Source organism: Helianthus annuus, chromosome 1 (assembly GCF_002127325.2).
Source record: "Helianthus annuus cultivar XRQ/B chromosome 1, HanXRQr2.0-SUNRISE, whole genome shotgun sequence".
NCBI lineage: Eukaryota > Viridiplantae > Streptophyta > Magnoliopsida > Asterales > Asteraceae > Helianthus > Helianthus annuus.
The window spans coordinates 70,567,398-70,586,722 of NC_035433.2; the positions used below are offsets into that span (position 1 = coordinate 70,567,398).

The 19,325-nt window shown below is 34.9% G+C and overlaps 2 protein-coding genes across 3 annotated transcripts; both read left to right on the forward strand.

Annotated features, from left to right (window-relative positions):
• Positions 1 to 321: 321 nt before the first annotated feature.
• On the forward strand, positions 322 to 5,093 carry LOC110868449. Of its 2 annotated transcripts, XM_035977055.1 has the most exons (4): positions 322 to 622; positions 698 to 766; positions 2,079 to 3,701; positions 4,677 to 5,093. In XM_035977055.1, the coding sequence occupies exons 3-4, from the start codon at positions 2,157 to 2,159 to the stop codon at positions 4,920 to 4,922; spliced, it is 1,791 nt and encodes a 596-aa protein (XP_035832948.1). In that variant the 5' UTR covers positions 322 to 622; positions 698 to 766; positions 2,079 to 2,156; the 3' UTR covers positions 4,923 to 5,093. The 2 variants fall into 2 exon arrangements, with proteins under 2 accessions (XP_035832948.1, XP_021973297.1); XM_022117605.2 differs by lacking the exon at positions 698 to 766 and having other exon boundaries at positions 323 to 622.
• A 3,521-nt stretch (positions 5,094 to 8,614) lies between these two features.
• On the forward strand, positions 8,615 to 9,979 carry LOC110936898 (UPF0481 protein At3g47200). The gene has a single exon (XM_022179308.2). It carries the CDS (start codon positions 8,645 to 8,647, stop codon positions 9,977 to 9,979), a length of 1,335 nt encoding a protein of 444 aa, XP_022035000.1. The 5' UTR covers positions 8,615 to 8,644.
• The last annotated feature ends 9,346 nt before the right edge of the window (positions 9,980 to 19,325 follow it).

Consider the following 19,325-nt stretch of genomic DNA (forward strand, 5'->3'; position numbering starts at 1 on the left):
TGAAACTTTGAATTATTAAAATCTAATAACCCTATACTAAATAACTCATTGAATACATATAATTTAACACACATGCATGAAATTGTACCAATGCCTATAAATTAATTTTAGTAAATAACTTCTTGAATACATATAATTTAACACATGCATGAAATTGTGTAAAAATTTTGCCCCACACGCATGTTACCATGTTTATTAAAGCTTATATTTACCATTATTGTTTATAGAAAACAAAAATAAAGTTCAATAAAAGTAATATAATCACTGATTTTGTGTAAGCAGAAATAATGTATATCTTGTAACTCTAATCTCAACCGTCCAATTCACGCGTCTTCTCTCTCTCTCTCTCTCTCTCTGACATTACTGCAAGAGTTCAAAGTGAATTCACCCCCTTAAATTACTCTCACCTCCTTTCACACACACAATCACACCACTTTGGCACTTTTTACTGAATTCTTTCTTGGGACCGTTGGGTTTTTATAAAAAGTCAAATCTTTATCAGTGTTCTTCGAGTTTTCTGTCCAAAAACCTTCAGTTGCAGTGCTAAACTTAGTGTTTCTTGGTGCGCCGATCGATACACATTCTTCTTCTTCGAAGAACCCATCGGCATTTTCACCCCCCGGTAAGTGTTCGACGAAATGCCTCACTGAGTAAATGCTGTTTAGTTACTTTGTTTGATGATTCTTGTTGTGTTTAGTTGTTTTGAAGTGATATTCTTGATGGGTTTGTGAGAAATGTTAGAGATACTTTCTTATTTTCACGTCCGGTAAGTGTTCGATGAAATGTCCCTATGTGAATAAATGCTATTTAGCTACTTTGTTTAATGATTCTTGAGGAGTTTAGTTGTATTGAAGTGATATTCTTGGTGGGTATGTGAGAAATCTTGAATATACTTATTTATTTTCAACTGTAATTGGTAAATTAACACACTTAATGATTTTTTATTTCTTGTTAGGAAATGCTTTTAGGCTTTGGTATTTGAAAGTAATCATTAATCATTGTTGCCTTTGAATCATATCTTGAATCCAAGATTGTTTCTACTTACACAATATTTTTTAATATTTTTACAAATTAAAAAGGGCAAAACTCAAAAAGATAAGAGAATGTGGTCAGGCCCCTGAGTCTTTATTTATTTATTTACATTTTTATTTATGTATTTTAATCTGTAAACTTGTACTGTTTCCTTTGTACCTATCAGAGTTTCAAATATTCAAAATAATTTGAACTGTTATTTTACTATTCAGGGAATCTTGTTTCATGTGACATTCTGCAGTTTTTTTTTTAATTTTTTTCTCAATGTCAAAAACTGTAGGTCCATCAGTTCACACTTTCAGTTTCTTCCTTGTCTATATACTCCAGTTTGTCTCTGTTTAGCAGATCTAGAACCACCAATCAAATACAGCTCACTTGAAGCTTGTTTTTACTTGTACAGTTGTACTGTCAAGTGTCAACTGTGTATGTCTAGTGCATAAATGTAATCTGTCATGTTTCCAATAGGGTTAAACTTCTTAAACTGATTTAGATGTTAATTTTAGAGTTAATTACTGTTTTCGTCCCTGTGGTTTGTCAAAAATCACTATTTCAGTCCATTAGTTTAAAAACTGTGATTTCAGTCCCTGTGATTTCACTTTCGTAACCATTTCAGTCCCTATGGTTTCACTTTCGTAACCATTTCAGTCCATTTAATCTGTAAGTACAGGGACTGAAATGGTTACAAAAGTGAAACCACAAGGACTGAAATCGCAATTTTTAAACTAATGGACTGAAATAGTGATTTTTGACAAACCACAGGGATGAAGACAGTAATTAACTCTTAATTTTAAGTCTATTTTTACTTTTATCTTAATTTCTAAGCAAGTGAATAAGTGATAGTCAAACAATATGATCATGTGAAATGCTACCTATAGGTGGTTGATTATCATGTCAATTTTGTCTAGTTTAACAAACAATATGATTCACATGAATATTGTGGATTTTTACTTCAACTTAAAGCAGCCAGAAAAAAAAAAAAAAAAAAAAACATTTTTTTGGGAAAATAATTCATTACTTTATTTGTTTTTTGGTTGATTGATATGTAGGTTTGTGTTGATTTGGCGGATTCAACTCGATTAAAATCGGCTTCAATTTGTAGTTTTGTCGACATTAAATTACACAAAATGGGCGACCCAATCTCAGCACGGTCAAAACATGGTCAAACGTTGAGAAGCAAATTTGAATTGGAGAACCGTCGTCTGTCGTATACTGATTTTCATTATCAAGAGGTGAAGGCGCGACTACAGACAGCAGCATCACCTTCAAATCAAACGGAAGTTGGAAATAGAGATGAGATAGTTCGGCATATGTCGAATTTGCCGAGTTATCTCGAAACAAGAAAAGATACCTCAGATAAAGCGTTGAATTTTGGCGTAATGGATTGGGGGAAGTTGCAAAAATGGCAATATCAGCATGTTTATAAATGTTCACCGTCTAGCAGTTATTCTTCCCCGTTAACTTTAACCGCAAGGTCAACTCCCCAGTCAACCGTAGGTCAAAGATATTCTTATTCTGATCAAAGACCTCCCAGGGTAACCTTACAATCTTATTTTAACGCATCTTCGTCTGATACGGGAAATTATACGAGCAGTGCAGTGTCTTCGAAAGGAAAGATGAAGATCGAAGATCCGTTTCATAGAACACGGGATGTTGATGAGATCGAAAGGCGAAAAACAATCGTTTGTTCGCCTATGGTATCTCACGTAAACAGTGAAACGGATGTAAAAAGCCGTTCGTACCAAAAAAGCAACACCTTTGAAGTAAAAAGACCGCCTTTTTCTTCGAAAAAATCGGATCTTAATACGGGTAATGTTACTGCTAGTAAACTGAGAAATATGTCTCCAATTCGGCGATTTGGTTTTGGCAATACGAAAAGAACCGAATCGCCCGTTTCTCAAAGAACAACTACTGATAATAACAATACACGTGTCTCTACACGTTCTCAGTCAAGTCCATTAAGACGGATATTTGAGCCACTCTTCCATCTAAAGGCAACAAATTCCCGACAATGTATGGAAGAAGATTCAAAAGTGAAAGCAATTTCAAAATTGGATCCAAGAAACGACACATGTGAACCGACATCAACAAGACAAGCGCTTTTTCAGTCAGTTGTAAAGAACGGCCGGCCTCTGTTCACGTTTGCAATCGAAAACAATAACAACGTACTTGCAGCCACTGTGCGGGATTTAAGTTCTTCCGGGAAAGATAACAGCAGCCATTGGATCTATACGTTCTTCACCGTTGATGAAATCAAGAAAAAGAACTGGTTATCTAATAGCAGAAAAGACAAAGGACATGGTTATGCCCCGAATGTAACGGCTCAAATGACGGTTACCAATCGTTCGATTTATAATTCTGACACTAGGGAGTTCTCTTTGTTTCGTGTGAACCCGTATGATGAACATGCAGCAATTGTTGTGAAGTTTTCAAGAAATGTGGAGAATGAAGAGGATCAGGAACGGTTTAGCACAACGGTGATTCTACCTGGCGGAAATCATGGTGTGGCAAGTAACGGTAAACCTTCGCCGTTAACTGACAGATGGCGATCTGGAGGTATATGTGACTGTGGCGGTTGGGATTTGGGCTGCAGGTTGAGAACGTTAACAAATCAGGTGCAGTCTAGCGGAAGATCAAACTCACCCAACGGCCAGTTTGAGCTTTTCTTTCAGGTACATCTAATTGTTTGTGTTTGGCACTCATTTTATAATACAATGATTCAACGATTTGCCTACACTCGGTATTAGGGGTGTGAATTTTTGACACAATATGAAATTCGTGGGTTTGGGTTTATCCACGAACACATTTAGCCAAACGGGTCATGTTCTGGTTGACCAGTTTAACTTGTTTATTTTTATAATTTCTTTTAAAAATGTTGGTGTGTCATAACTTCAACGACTTGATTATTTATGCCAACTTTTTAAGATTAAAAGAGAAATGAATTCCAATTTATAGTTTAAACTTAATTATCTTAATATAAAGAGTAAACTGCCATTTTGGTCCCTGTGGTTTGGTCACTTTTGACACTTTAGTCCAAAACTGAAATCTTTTGCATCTGGGTCCCAGTGGTTTCAGTTTTATTGCCATTTTGGTCCAAAAATGAAATCAGGTCATATTTGTCTTATAAAATCCTGCTATTTTGTCATTTTCCGTAGGAGCAAAATGGTCATTTCTTTTTTATAAATAAATACCAGATTTTATAAGACAAATATGACCTGATTTGCCCCTGAGGAAAAGGACAAAATTGCAGGATTTTATAAGATAAATATGACCTGATTTCATTTTTAGACCAAAATGGCAATAAAACTGAAACCACAGGGACCCAGATGCAAAAGAATTGAATTTTGGACTAAAGTGGCAAAAGTGACCAAACCTCACGGACCAAAATGGCAGTTTACTCTAATATAAAAATGTCTTTAGTTGTAAATTTTGTAGTTTTCGAGTATTAAAATTTAAGTTTTCGGGTTTAACAGGTTGTGTTTGTGTCAACCTGTGAAAACTCGTGTCATGTTCGGTTCATGTGTCTGACACGATTTTCGGGTTCATATCGCGTTCGATTGCCAACCCTCGAACACGACCAATTTTAACCCCGTACTCGTTATTGTCGCTAAGGGGATTCTAATGTACCTGGAATATTCTTTCAACAGGGGGATGTGATGAACAATCAACATTTCTTCAACCTTTGTCCAATTAAAGAAGGGATTTTCTCTGTTGAATATAATTCATCTGTGTCACCGTTACAAGCGTTCGCCATTTGTATATCAGTTGTGGAATGCAGAAAATCGTCTCAGCATCAAGAATCCACAACGTATGTTGCCAAACGAGTGACAAACGACCCGAATTCAGTACGTTTTGCTTCGTTTCCACCTCTTTCACCTGTTGGAAGGGTTTAAAATGGAATTATTGTCTTTTTTTATATATAATCTAGTAAAATAGTGTAGCCAGTTTGATATAGGTAGGAGGATATAAGACAGTAGAAAAAATGTATCTACTGGTGTAGAAATATTCTGATAACATATGATATGATTTCGTTCGTTAGTTTGCGATAAGTATCTTTAGTTCAATTGCATGATGTCTATCATATATGAGAATTGTTCAAGTGTGTTTTTGGATCTTTTGTAGACTTAAGATGAGTACATGTTTTAGTCTTAGGTGAAAACTTCGACTCGTTTACTTGTGAATAAGACCTATTTGAGTTCGCTTACTTCTTCAGATCAATCGGGCATCGTATAGGAACAATTTATTGATCTTTATAAGTTGGTCCAAGTATGAATCCCTTAATTCTTGGATGAAGTCGATAGTCGATACCAGTTAACAACGAAACCATGGTCTTAAAATGTTATATATATTCATTTATCGGTGACTAGCTTTCATTGTAGAAGTATACTATATATTCGTTTTTCGGCGAGTAGCTTTCATTGCAGAAGTATACTAAAAATGGGCAGGTTGGGTCAAGCGGGATAAAGTGTCAAAATGATCTTTTAAAAATGATCATAACGTGTCATGGCTTTATAGCCTAGTGGCATCTTGGCCATTGGCGTAGCTTTGAAGCCCCCCCCCCCCCCCCGAACTTTTCGCTCAGTAGTGTTATATATGTAGTTTTCGTATAGAAATTTTTGGGTATAAACGTCAATCTTCGCCACTGATCTTGGGAGTGGGTCAAGTCTTTGGGACCAATAGGTTCTAGGTTCGATTCCTAGAGGTTTTTTTTTCCATATTTATTGGGTTTCCTTCTGAATTGGTGTATAGACATTATGCCTAGTAGAAATGGATATGATCTGGTGGCATGATGATACTCTAATGGTCCGTCAGTGATCCAAATTTGTCGTTCAAAAAAATTGGGTGAGTTTTAACAAAATTGTGTACCGTTCGAAATGGCGGTTTAAAAAAATGGAGGATATCGTAAGCAACACTTGTGAAGCCAAATTAAACAACTTTGTATGCGTCAACTGCATATATCAACACACGATTGATCATAAAAACAGATCATACACAGAGCAGAGTATAAAAATTAAAGTACGAAAAACAAAATTCTTCCACACCATTAGAAAGAAGTCAAGAACAAAGAAGCTTTTTTTTTTTGAAAAACCCATTAGGAGCCTTGGTTTTCCCTTCATCAGTTCAACGCATATTAACCCATTGATAAATTATTTGGAACCCAAAACCAAAACCAAAACAATCCAATATGTTAAAAGTAATCACCAATAATGACCCAAAAATTATATATATACCACATCCGAAAGTTTGCCTAAAAAATATCCTACAGTTTAATATTTCTTATTATTACTTAAAGATTGTATCCAAACGTCTGCCTAAGAATATAGAGAATATCGATTGCATGGTTTGGTAATTGGTCAAAATAGATTGTTTCAAGTTTAACTAAAAGGGATGTTTGATTTAAATAACCTCAATTTTCACCATTTGGTCGATTTTCAAGTTTAACTAAAAGGGATGTTTGATTCAAATAAGAGTTAATTACATAGTTAGTCTCTGTGGTTTGCATAAAATAACATACTTAAATACTAATAGTTTAAAATCACATTATAGGATATTAACTTTTCATTTTATAATGCTTGGAGGTATTAACTTCTAGGGTATTAACATAGTTAGTCCCTGTGGTTTGCACAAAATAACATACTTAGGTACTAATGGAATGTGATTTTAAACCTACAAATAACGTTAATACCTCCAAACGTTACAAAATGAAAAGTTAATACCCTAGAATGTGATTTTAAACTATTAGTACCTAAGTATGTTAATTTGTGCAAACCACAGGGACTAACTATGTAATTAACTCTTCAAATAACCTCAATTTTCACCATTTGGTCGATAACACTTCCAACTTACGAATTGTACCACACCACTTCCAACTTATTTTCCTCTACCAGTCTCAAACTAACTGAATCATAATCTAGTTAGCTGACGCCAGGTTCCACGTCACTAAACAAGTGGCACGTTATATAAAAAAAAAAAAAAAAAACCATGTCAGCTACCACGTCAGCAAAAAGTGCCGTGTCAAATGCCACGCCAACAAAAAAAAGTGTCATGTCAGCCAAATGGTAGAGGAAAATAAGTTCAAAGTTGGGAGTGTCGTGGTACAATTCATAAGTTGAGGAGTTAATTACATAGTTAGTCCCTGTGGTTTGCACAAAGTAACATACTTAGGTACTAATAGTTTAAAATCACATTCTAGGGTATTAACTTTTCATTTTGTAACGTTTGGAGGTATTAACGTTATTTGTATGTTTAAAATCACATTCTATTAGTACCTAAATATGTTATTTTGCGCAAACCACAGGGACTAAGTATGTTAATACCCTAGAAGTTAATACCTCTAAACGTTACAAAATGAAAAGTTAATACCCTAGAAGTTGATTTTAAACTATTAGTACCTAAGTATGTCATTTTGTGCAAACCATAAGGACTAACTATGTAATTAACTCTAAGTTGAGAGTGTTATCAGCCAAATGGTGAAAATTGATGTTATTTAAATCCAATATCCCTTAACCGGGACATAAACTTGTTTTAATTTTTTGGGTAAAGGGGACACAACACTTGGCAAAATAGATAAATTTAACTAACTATTACAAGTAGTAGTAGCAAATATTGAACTTTTAAATAACGGGATTTTAGATAATACAAATCCCCAAGAAACATTTTTTTAGAATGAGAAAATCATACATCCACTTAATCTGTGTTACTAAAGTTACACGAATGTCCATCATAAAATTGGAACCCAGACTACACTCTTGTAAGATCGGTAAATCCCAACTCCCAAGAATCAAGAAAATCCAACTCCAAAAAATGAACTAGCAATTTGGGCCCTAAACAAACCGGTAGAAAACCAGGCCCAATTTATTCCACACATACACTTAAAACCTGTTTTTATGGCTCCAGGTTGCATACACGCAGCGGCGGATCAGAAATTATTTACTGGAAGTGCGAACGTGGATTTTAACCAACATTTTAACGGGTGCGGTCGGGATTTTTGCCTATAAAATACACTTAAATTTTCTTTTCAATTGGTGCGTCCGCCCACCTAGGTCCGCCCCTGCATACACGCACACTCATCACAATTTATTTCTCTTGTTTTTAATTAATTTTTTTATCCAATCAAATTACACCACGTGTCACATTAACATTGTTTTATTATTTTTTCCTATAACTTTTAAAATATCATTTGTATTAACTCTGAATATACCGCGACATACTTGTATCTATCTACAATTCGATACAAATTTCATTTAAAACTAAATTTTCATGATAATGTACAAGTCATCTAATTAGGAACGTATAAGCCGTCAAAGTTGCGGCAAGTTATAACTTAAATATCTTTTTAGCTTTAAAGTTCTAAGTTCAAATAAATTCAGCCATAAAACCCAAATAGCAAATACTACCCATTTTTACATACACAAATGTTGAGCTAGAAGATAGGAATCAGAATAATTTATATTTTTAAGAAAGGAATAGGATATTTGGCCTTTTCATATGATAACTCATTCTGAAGTAATGTGATGCATGGTAATGAAATGAAAAAATTATAATATAGCTAGATCTTACATACTCTCTTACCCTTTAGTACTCTACCATAATTGGGGAGGCAAGAACATTTACCATGGAAAACGGCGATTTGGAGCTTGGAAACATAGACATAACCCAAAAGAGTGTCCTACATCTTCTTAATCGTGTAAAAGAACATGAAGACAAGCATAGAAACCGGTCTTCACCGCCCATTTACATGGTACCTGGTGTACTACGAGATCTGAGCCCAAGTTCTTTCAACCCTCGGGTGGTCTCTATTGGACCTCTGCACAGAGAAGATAAGAATGTTCAAGCATTTGAAGGGCAGAAAGTAAGTTATCTGACTAATCTATTGGGTCTTATCCCTGTCCCAAGAGAGGAAATATTGAAATCGTGTATGCAGAAGGTGTACGCTTCAATGGAACAAATCAAGGCGTGTTATATTTGGACGAAGACTTATGATGATGCTGAAATTGCCGAAATGATGGTCATGGATGCTTGTTTCATACTTGGATACATCCAATACGGCCTCGAGTTTTCGGGATCTAATGAATTAGTTGGAAACACTACACTAGACCAAAATGTAGCTCAAGATTTGGTATTGCTAGAAAACCAAATCCCTTTCTTTATTCTTCATGAAATATTTCAGTGCACTATATTGAAATATAAGCCTAACACCTCCCTTGTAGAACTTTTCTATCCAATTCTATCTTACTACAACCTCTTTGAAGCACCTATAAATACAGATAATATTTCCACTAATAATACTCGTCATATTCTTAGCCTTCTACATCAATGTTACATGCCAGAAGATAATGTTACATCGTGTGATACACATTCATTAATCTCAATGATCCCTTCTGCTATAGATCTAGATAGGGCAGGGATCAAGTTCACAATTAATCGAAATCCGACATGGGTGATGGGAATGAACGTGAAATTAAATAGGTTACCATGTTTGTTTGGGTCTTTGAGTAAGCCTACTCTAGGAATGCCATCATTGCGTGTTGGCGATTCCACTGAAATGGTTATAAGGAATCTCATTGCCTACGAGCAGTCATATCAAACTCGTAATCATATTACATCTTATATTATTGCCATGGATATGTTGGTGAATACACAAGAAGATGTTGCCACATTGGTAGGCTCGAGAGTCCTTGTAAACTATCTGGGATCAAATGAAGAAGTTGCTAATATGATCAACAACATATGCAAAAATGTTACATACATAGATTTCTTTTATAAAGATCAATGGAAAACATTGAAGATGTACTGTGGTAGTTACTGGCCAAAAAATATAGCCTGGTTGAAGCGCACTTACTTTAATAGTCCGTGGAATATCATTGCTCTACTTGCTGGAATCATCGTATTTGCTCTAACTATGATTCAAACCATCTTTACCATTAAGCCTGTTGGAAGCAACAACTAAATTTTTACTGTAAGTTTTATCTTCCTTTGTTGTTCACTTTTTGACCTGATATACTCTATATACACCTCATATATGTATGTTATTATTCACACTATACATAAACTTCACACGGGTTAATTTTGGTACGCTGCGAACTTGAGAACCCTAGCCACTAGAATTCCTTCCACTAAATGTCTCTTTTAACAACCTGAGCACCGCCAATTAGACGTGCAGAAACAAGATAACTCTCATGTCGAAATATCACACACACGCCACCAACAACATACCCTCACATGGCGCTTAAATCCAAAGTCAAATTTCTAGTTTTCCAACAATATTTCTTATTTTCCTAGACCAACATATCCCCTTTTGTTCGTTAGTGAAAACTAACCAGACTCCACCCACCAATCCACCATCTATACCTTACGCCGACTACCGCTTGGAGCCTTACTAAAATATGAAGTAAAGCATGACCTAATTTCTTATTCTAATTCACTAGTTAAAATTGCTCTAAGAGCCTTATGCTTCGAGCCCCTAAAGATATATTGGAATTAAACGTGGTCTAACTATTGAAATGTCACGTCTCAATCACAGGTGTCGCGGGTTCTAGCTTCCATATTTGTCCATTTGACTTCTTTCTAAGATGTTGATTTAGTTGCGTAGATAAAGGGTTGTCCGCTGCTGGGTTTGATCATCACAAAGAAACAGAAACACAAGCATACAGTTCTTGAAATTTCATCTATGTTCTTATTTCTATTTGGGTTGTTGTAAACAATTTATCTTTTTTTATTAAATAAAAATCTTGATAACTTTGATATGATATCAGAGCTCCTTATGATCTAGTCTATGGCTTCGTAACTTTGCTTGTCTTTGTTTTAGTAATGTCTTGGAGAATTCTAATAAATTTGCGAGTCATGCTGAAACATGTGTTTTTCTAGGTTACTCAAATCAACACAAGAGATATAAACTATGGAGGATTGATTAAAAAACAAATTATTTTTCTAGAGATGTATGGTTTTATGAAAATTGTTTTTCCTTAAGGATAATAAAGCTTGATGTGAATCTGACTCAAAAATTGTTAACTTCATAAACAATTTAAATTACTTTAATCTCTTTGATGAAACTAAAGTTCATGAAGATGGTGTTCAGAATAACTCCACTGATAATGATCAGCAACCGCAAGTCGCTACTAAAACTGCTAGTTAGGTTGTAGATACACTAAAATGCTAATTTTTTCAAAAAAAAAAAAAAAAAAAACTTCAAGATCTTATAATAGAAAGGAAAGTCAAGTATGGTCTCGAAAAGGTTTAATATATTCAAATATAACCTCCATTTAAGATAAGAGTGTTATAATTGGCTTTAAGCTATGAATAAAGAAATGGAGGCCTTGCATAGAAACAACTTTTGGTAGTTGGTTGATTTACCTACAAAAGGAAAACCATATAATGTAAATGGGTATCTAAAACAGAAAGATATAACTTATAGGAAAATTGGATTTAAATAATCTTAAGTCACTGTTATTGGCCAATAATAATCCCAACTCATTTAATCACCAATAATAAACCGAACTATTCATTTTTGTTTGTAAAATACTCTCAGTTAAAAAAACACTAACTAGGTTAAAAAATTGCTGATGTGGCTTGCCATGTGGCATATTTTGATGACGTGGCAGCTGATGTGGCAGTCTACATGGCATATTTTGATGACGTGGCAGCTGATCTGGCAGGTGACGTGGCAAGCCACATCAGCAATTTTTTAACCTAGTTAGTGTTTTTTTAACTGTGAGTATTTTACAAACAAAAGTAAATAGTTCGAATTATTATTGGTGATTAAATGAGTTGGGATTATTATTGGCCAATAACAGTGAGTTTGGATTATTTAAATCCAATTTCCCTAACTTATAAGGCTACGTTGAATTTGGGTATGAGAATGGCATTCACAAATTTACAAATTTACTTCTACTAATTCTTGTGAATTAATAAAATTACATGACTTAAGGAATATTAGATTTTAATAATCTCAAGTATTTGTCGTTGACCGCCATCAGTCCTAACTTAAAAAATAACCATCGGCAGTCCAAACTATTAACATATTGGTCTCCAATAGACTCTGACTAACAGAACCCTAACGCCGTTAGTCTTCGGTCGCCAAAAAAACGTTTTTGGACAGAAAAAAGTTCCCAAAGGCCCGATCTAAGGTTACAAAGAGTTTTGAGTCGAAAATGTTGAGTTTTTCGGCCAAAAAAACTGAATTTTCCGACCAAAAAAAAAGCTTTCCACCGCAAAAGGAGTTTTCCGGCGACCTCAATAATCGCGACTTTTACTAGAAAAAAGTTCCTAAAGATCTGTTATAAGGTTACAAAGAGGTTTGGGACGAAAGATTAAGTTTTCCGGCGAAAAACGTTTTTCCGGCGACCGGAGACTAACGACATTTGGGTTCTGTTAGTCAGGGTCCATTAGAAACCAATATGTTAATAGTTGGGACTGTATGACCCTTTTGATAGGACTTCAAGAGGCCCTCGAACGCCTTTCAAGTAGTGCTCCAACTATCCTTCAAACTAGGGGTGTTCATCGGTTCGGTTTATGGTTTATTTGGTTTGTTCGGTTCGGTTTTCAAAGTTTTTTACCCCAAACCAAAAACCAGACCAAACCAAATAAGGAATATGCAAACCGATCCAAACCAAACCAAATTCAATTCGGTTTGGTTTCGGTTAGAAACCAAATAAACCAAATCTAACCAAATTGTACCTACGTACTTTTTTTTTCTAATTTATATTTATGTTTGTGTTCCAACTTCCGATCATCGCAACTAATTTACACCTAACAACATATGAATACAAGAAAGTTTCATTGCGAAATAAAACAAACACATCAATAAAGTAGTCGTAGACACAACCACAAAGTTAAAGCTTCAAAACATAGATCATAGAAACGATAAATAGTTAACATGTCTAATGACACAAAATATAAATAATCTTCAAACATGTAGTAACCCTAGTTTCTATACTGAATGTGTGAAGAAGTTCTATTATTTTAGAAATGAGTGGGTTTGAGTTGGGCTTTTAGATTTACATTTGGTATTTTGAGGTGCATAAAAAATAACTATTTTGTGCTAATAAATTGTATATGATTTATAAAATATTATTATTTTTATTTATTAATTAATTAACTTAAATGGTTTATTTGGTTATCCAAATAAACCAAATAAAATAAAATGTGGATCCATAAACCGAATCAAAAACCATATTCACAATTCGGTTTCAGTTAGAAACCAAATCAAAAACCGAATTCGTTATTCAGATCGGTTTATTTGGTTATGGTTACGGTTCGGTTTACGGTTTTTTCTTAACACCCCTACTTCAAACCCACTTCAACTGAACCAAGTTGATAAATAAGAGAACTCTATCAACTAGAAGAAAGGATTACTTTCCAACTACCTTCAACTGAATTGAATCAAAGGGTTCACCAAGATCTAATCAATATTTTTTACCACTGCCTTTGAACAAGTCATCTTCTTTTGTTCAAGTTACTACTTGTAACTCTGCCATCGTTTTGGTTTCTTAACTGGTTCTTCACTGCGATCGGTTTCTAAGAACTTGCCTTCAATCAGTTTCTTTCTGCGATCAAATTCTGAACTCCTGCGATCGGAAATTTACTACGATTGATACCTAGACACCTTCGATGGGAAACACCTCTAAACCGGAAACAGGTGGGTCACCTTCAACAGAAATATGAGCCTATATCGTCAAGCGAATTTGTTAGCTTTTCGTTGTTTCGTTTCTTTCGCGACACACTTGTTGTTTTCCTAGTTCCAAAATCACCCGAAAAACCGTCACTAAACTGATTTCCGGTCACCACCGTTGTCCCAAACGGTGCTGCCTCGCGACACTGGCTGATCCTAACCATATCGCGGCCGCCGTTAACAACTCTCAACAACACTAACCGTCACTGGTTCGTTGCACTTTTCTATGTTTGTTGCTCACGACTTCTGCAATCTTCCTCGAAACACCACTGTCACGATCGCCACATGGCAATTAGAAACCCGTAAGTGTCCAAGTCGTTGTATTAATTCACCACAAAAACAACTTCTGGATCATATCTTCTAGCCGTCACTTTTGATCTTATTTAAATAAGATCCAATATACCCAATCTATAGGGGTGTTCAGAATTCGTTTCGAATTCGAAAAATTCGATATTCGTTTAAATTCGATTCGATTATCAAGAATTTGTTTCGATTAAAAGAATTCGAATTCGAATTCCATTCAATTCGAGTCAAGTAAATCGAATACGAATTTATAGTTTCAAATTCGATTCGATTTGATTCGAAATTCGAATAAAAATTATACATTTTTATTTATTATTTTTAGAGTTATTTGCCCGAATGGTCCCTGTGGTTTGACATTTTTCACCTTTAGTCCCCAACTTTTGAAAATTACATGCATGTTCCCTGTGGTTTGATCATTTGTTACTCGGATAGTCCCTAGACTCAATAGACGTTAGTTTTTCTAGTTAAGTTGGTGTAAAATGACGAAGATGCCCTTTATCATAAAAAAAACATTAACTAAAACATTAACACACATTAAGTGGGACCCACCGACCCCTCACAATCACCTTTCCTCTTCATTTTTTCAAACCCTATCCCCAATCTCCGGTGACGAAGGCCCGAGCAGAACTCCGTCACAAGCTCAGAGGAGGCGTTGGTGGCGGTTAATTGTTATGACCAGAATTCCGACGAAGACCCGATCTGAACTGTTTATTTTTCTACCGGCCATTGTCAATTCCTTTGTACCATGAAGAACACGAAAGAGGGCACCATCAACACTCCCCACCTCATTCGCGATCTCGTTTAGCCTCAGTACTTTCGAGATCAATGAACACCCACCGAGCCTGTACTTGTTTGTACATCCCGGTGATGACAAGAATAACCAGATAATCCGTAAAATCGAGACGCCATCACATTCACATCTGTAAGAACCTTCATCATCATTCGACAAAACCTGATCTGTTTAATCATAGACGAATCGTGATCTGGACCCAATTGTTAATTTCTATTTTCAATCATCGATGAAACATGATCTGTTTATTTTTCCGGTGGAATTTTTTTCCGGTGACAAGCTTTAATGGCCTTCTTAGCCGATGACAAGCTTTTTAGGTGACAAGCAGACGTGTGTAGGGGTGGGGTGGGGTGGGTGAGGGTTAAGTGGGGTCCACTTGAATTCTTAATTGATTTACTATGTTCATTGTAATATTATAATTGTTAAGGGTATTATCGTCATTTCACACTAACTTAACTAGAAAAACTAACGTCCATCAAGTCTGGGGACTATCCGAGTAACAAATGATCAAACCACAGGAAACATACATGTAATTTTCAAAAGTTGGGGACTAAAGGGGAAAAAATGTCAAACCACAGGGACCATCTGGGCAATTAACTCTTATTTTTATATATAATGCATATATAACTTTTATTAAGCTATACTATAAATTATTTTATAATTTTTTTCCAAAAAATTATCCATTACCAAACCCACTACATGGCCCATAACTAAAACCTAAGTTACAAATCTATCAATACATTTATAACTCTAAAAATATTAACTTGTAATGTATTGTGGTTATTCGTGATTTCTCATTTCTCATTTTAGACTTATAGTACTTTATTTGGAACTTTTTAATGTGATATCGTGCTTTATAGCTGCTTTAAAATTTATGTTTCATTTTGATAGTTTTTTACATTTTTTTAAAGAATCTGAATTAAATCGAGTTTATTCGAATTCGATTCGAATTTGAATTTTTAATCGAATACAAGTTGTGTTGTTTATTCGAATACGAATTCGAATTGAATTCGGTAAGTTTTAATCGAATCGAATACGAATTCAAGAAAAAATTAAAATTATTCGAATAATTCGAAAATTCGATATTCAATTCCATATAAATTGAAGATAATTCCATATAAATTGAAGATGACGTAGAGTTCCAAATTTCCAATATCTCCTTTGCCAAAAATAAATTATATATTCATGTTGAATTTTGTTTGTGTAGCCATGCAAATAATTATCTCTGGCCATCTATATTAACAGTTACGGAGCTTGATCAAAAGTTCTGAGGGGGCGGATGTAACGCCCGGCTCTTTTGTACTTTCCATTTATAGAAAGTTTTATTCGTATTTCTATTTTTGGAAACCTTGTATTCTTGTAATCGTTCCTTTCGTTGTAATCATTGTCAAACCGAGACTGGATCATTAATGAAGCTTATATTTTGTTACATCTATGTTAAACGTATTCTATGTATACTCGTATGTTCGATTTGGTGAATCAGTCTATGTTTAATCGTGATTCTTGGAAACTATGTGCGAAACTTGTAATTAAACTAAACTTATGCATTGAACGTGTTTTGAACGAGAACGATACTTAATTTCGACATTCATGCACTCAATTATACTTGGTTTATGATAAACATACTTGTCTTGCCCTTAAACAATGCTTATATGACAAGAACATCCCCTAAAACTCTTAAAAACCCTAAACTATGAACTACAGGGGCCAAATTGTCATTTTTCAAACTTAATCCAGAAAATTGGACCCCGTCGCATAGCGCGACGGGTATGGGCTTGATGCTCGTGCTACGCGAGTGCCTTGTTTCGGCAGACTTGTGTTTTCTTTCAAATTTTGCACGAAATCCAACTCTCCAACCTCACCCAATCACCTTTAATCCACCTCTAATCACCTCCAATCACCTTCTAACTCTTCCATTATAAATACTCACCTTCTCCAACCCATTTGACACTTTCACAACTCTCTAATCTTCACAAATTCACTCTCAATCTGCAACAAATCTGAGTTTTGGACAGATTCTTGTAACTTCACTAAAGTGAGTGTAACTTGCTCATTTCTCAACCAAATCACTTGGTTCTTCTTCCTATTGCTTTGTTATTTCCTTGGGTTTGAATCCTTGGTTTTTCCTTGGAAGAATCAGGCTTGGATTTGCCCTAAAATGGACTAAAACTTTCTGTTTTGTTTCAAACTTATGCAAACTTCATCTAACTTGTGTGAAACACATCTCAAACCAATGTCCTAATGCTTACAACCCCTCTTATGGTTGGTTAAGCTTAAAAACATGGTTGAGACATCTAAATCAGAGGTTAAAACCTCATAAACCTTCTGTTTTAATTAGGGTTTTACCCACAAGTAATGTTCAAGTATGAAACTTGTTGAATGTGTGATGGTTGGATTAGCTTGGGCTAACCTTCATAAGAATCCGCTCATTACTTGATGTTTTACTATAGATTAGTTGTTGTTAATACTTTGATACTTGTATGTTCATGACCCTCCTTGTTGTTTATAACAACAAGTATAGTGGTGAACAATAGAGGTGCCTAAATGGAAGCTTGTTCTTCCTACCTCATGTATGTATTCTATGACACAAAGAGGTACCTAAATGGAGACATTAATCTCCTACCTCATGCTTGAATCTTAAGACTTGTAAAACTATATAATATCTAAGTTATTCTATACGTATACATCTAAGTAACTAAGACTTGATGATGACTTAATAGTTATTTGTTAAGTGGACGTTACATCATCTATGACCATGCCCTTGTTACGACTCTAATGGACCTTAGAATCCATGAAATCATACCAACTCTTTTGAGTTTCAATAGTGTCAAGAACAAGAGTTATGTGTACAAGATGATTATTTTCACCTATGTTACTTTCTTTATATTTTAAAAACTCCGAATCTACAATCTTCCGTATACGTCAAACTCACACACCTACGTTTCCTTGTGTAGAAGGACAAGGTGCTCCAAACTAACTCATCTACAAACTTGCTCTCGGAACTTCAAGTCACCACTTGTAAACCGTGAGTATACTCGAACCCATTTCTACTTTTAACACTTTGGGTGCAACATGTATTCTATATTAAACGCACACGACACTTGAAACTTATTTGAAACTTACTCTATCCATTTAAACATGAAACATGAAACTTGTGAATCTTGAGACTTTTTGTGCAATGTGAACGTTTAATTCTTGTGTGTAGTTCCGCCTTAACAATAGTAGCGCTATAGGAGTAATGCACCTCCCCGTTAGTCTTTGGGGTATTGTTAGGAGGAGACATAACAACCTCCCGTTAAACTTTGGGTTAGGTACTTTAAACGCATTGGGAAACTTGGGCTATCACTTGGACTACGTAAACTAGCACGTTGAAACTATTTTGTTATATTCATGTTGGATATGAGTTTTTATTCTATTATGCTATGTAAACAAACTTGTATACTCGCTCTTTGCTTTTGCATTGAAACTCTATTTTAATACATGTTGCAGGTTGATTATTGAAGTATGGATGATTCATGAAACAAGTTTAGGGTGGGCTAGATACACACCTAGATTAATCTATCATTTTGTTTGTTATGTTATGTTATGAAACAAAGTTGTTATTTCCTTTTGAATTATGTATGACATTTAGTTTTGAAATGAAATTTGAATTTAAATCAATTATTGTCACATAGTGTTATGACGTTTTGAGCAATCTACACACTTCGTCTCATCCCGATGTTTCCGCCATCGGTTGGGGTGTGACAGATTGGTATCAGAGCCATAACTATAGGGAATTAGGAAAACATGTTACACCCCAAAGTGGTAAAAGTAAAAAGGGGAAAAGTACGAGTATACTCACGGTTTACAAGTGGTGACTTGAAATTCCGAGAGCAAGTTTTGTAGATGAATTAGTTCGGAGCACCTTGTCCTTCTACACAAGGAAACGTAGGTGTGTGAGTTTGGCGTACAACGGAAGATTATAGATTCGGAGTTTTTAAAATATATAGAAAGTAACATAGGTGAAAATAATCATCTTGTACACATAACTCTTGTTCTTGACACTATTGAAACTCAAAAGAGTTGGTATGATTTCATGGATTCTAAGATCCGTTAGAGTCGTAACAAGGGCATGGTCATAGATGATGTAACGTCCACTTAACAAATAACTATTTAGTCATCATCAAGTCTTAGTTACTTAGATGTATACATATAGAATAACTTAGATATTATATAGTTTACAAGTCTTATGATTCAAGCATGAGGTAGGAGATTAATGTCTCCATTTAGGTACCTCTTTGTGTCATAGAATACATACATGAGGTAGGAAGAACAAGCTTCCATTTAGGCACCTCTATTGTTCACCACTACACTTGTTGTTATAAACAACAAGGAGGGTCATGAACATACAAGTATTAAGGTAGTAACAACAACTAATCTATAGAAAACATCAAGTAATGAGTGGATTCTTATGAAGGATAGCCTAGGCTAAACCAACCATCACACATACATCAAGTTTCACACTTGAACACTACTTGTGGGTAAAACCCTAAT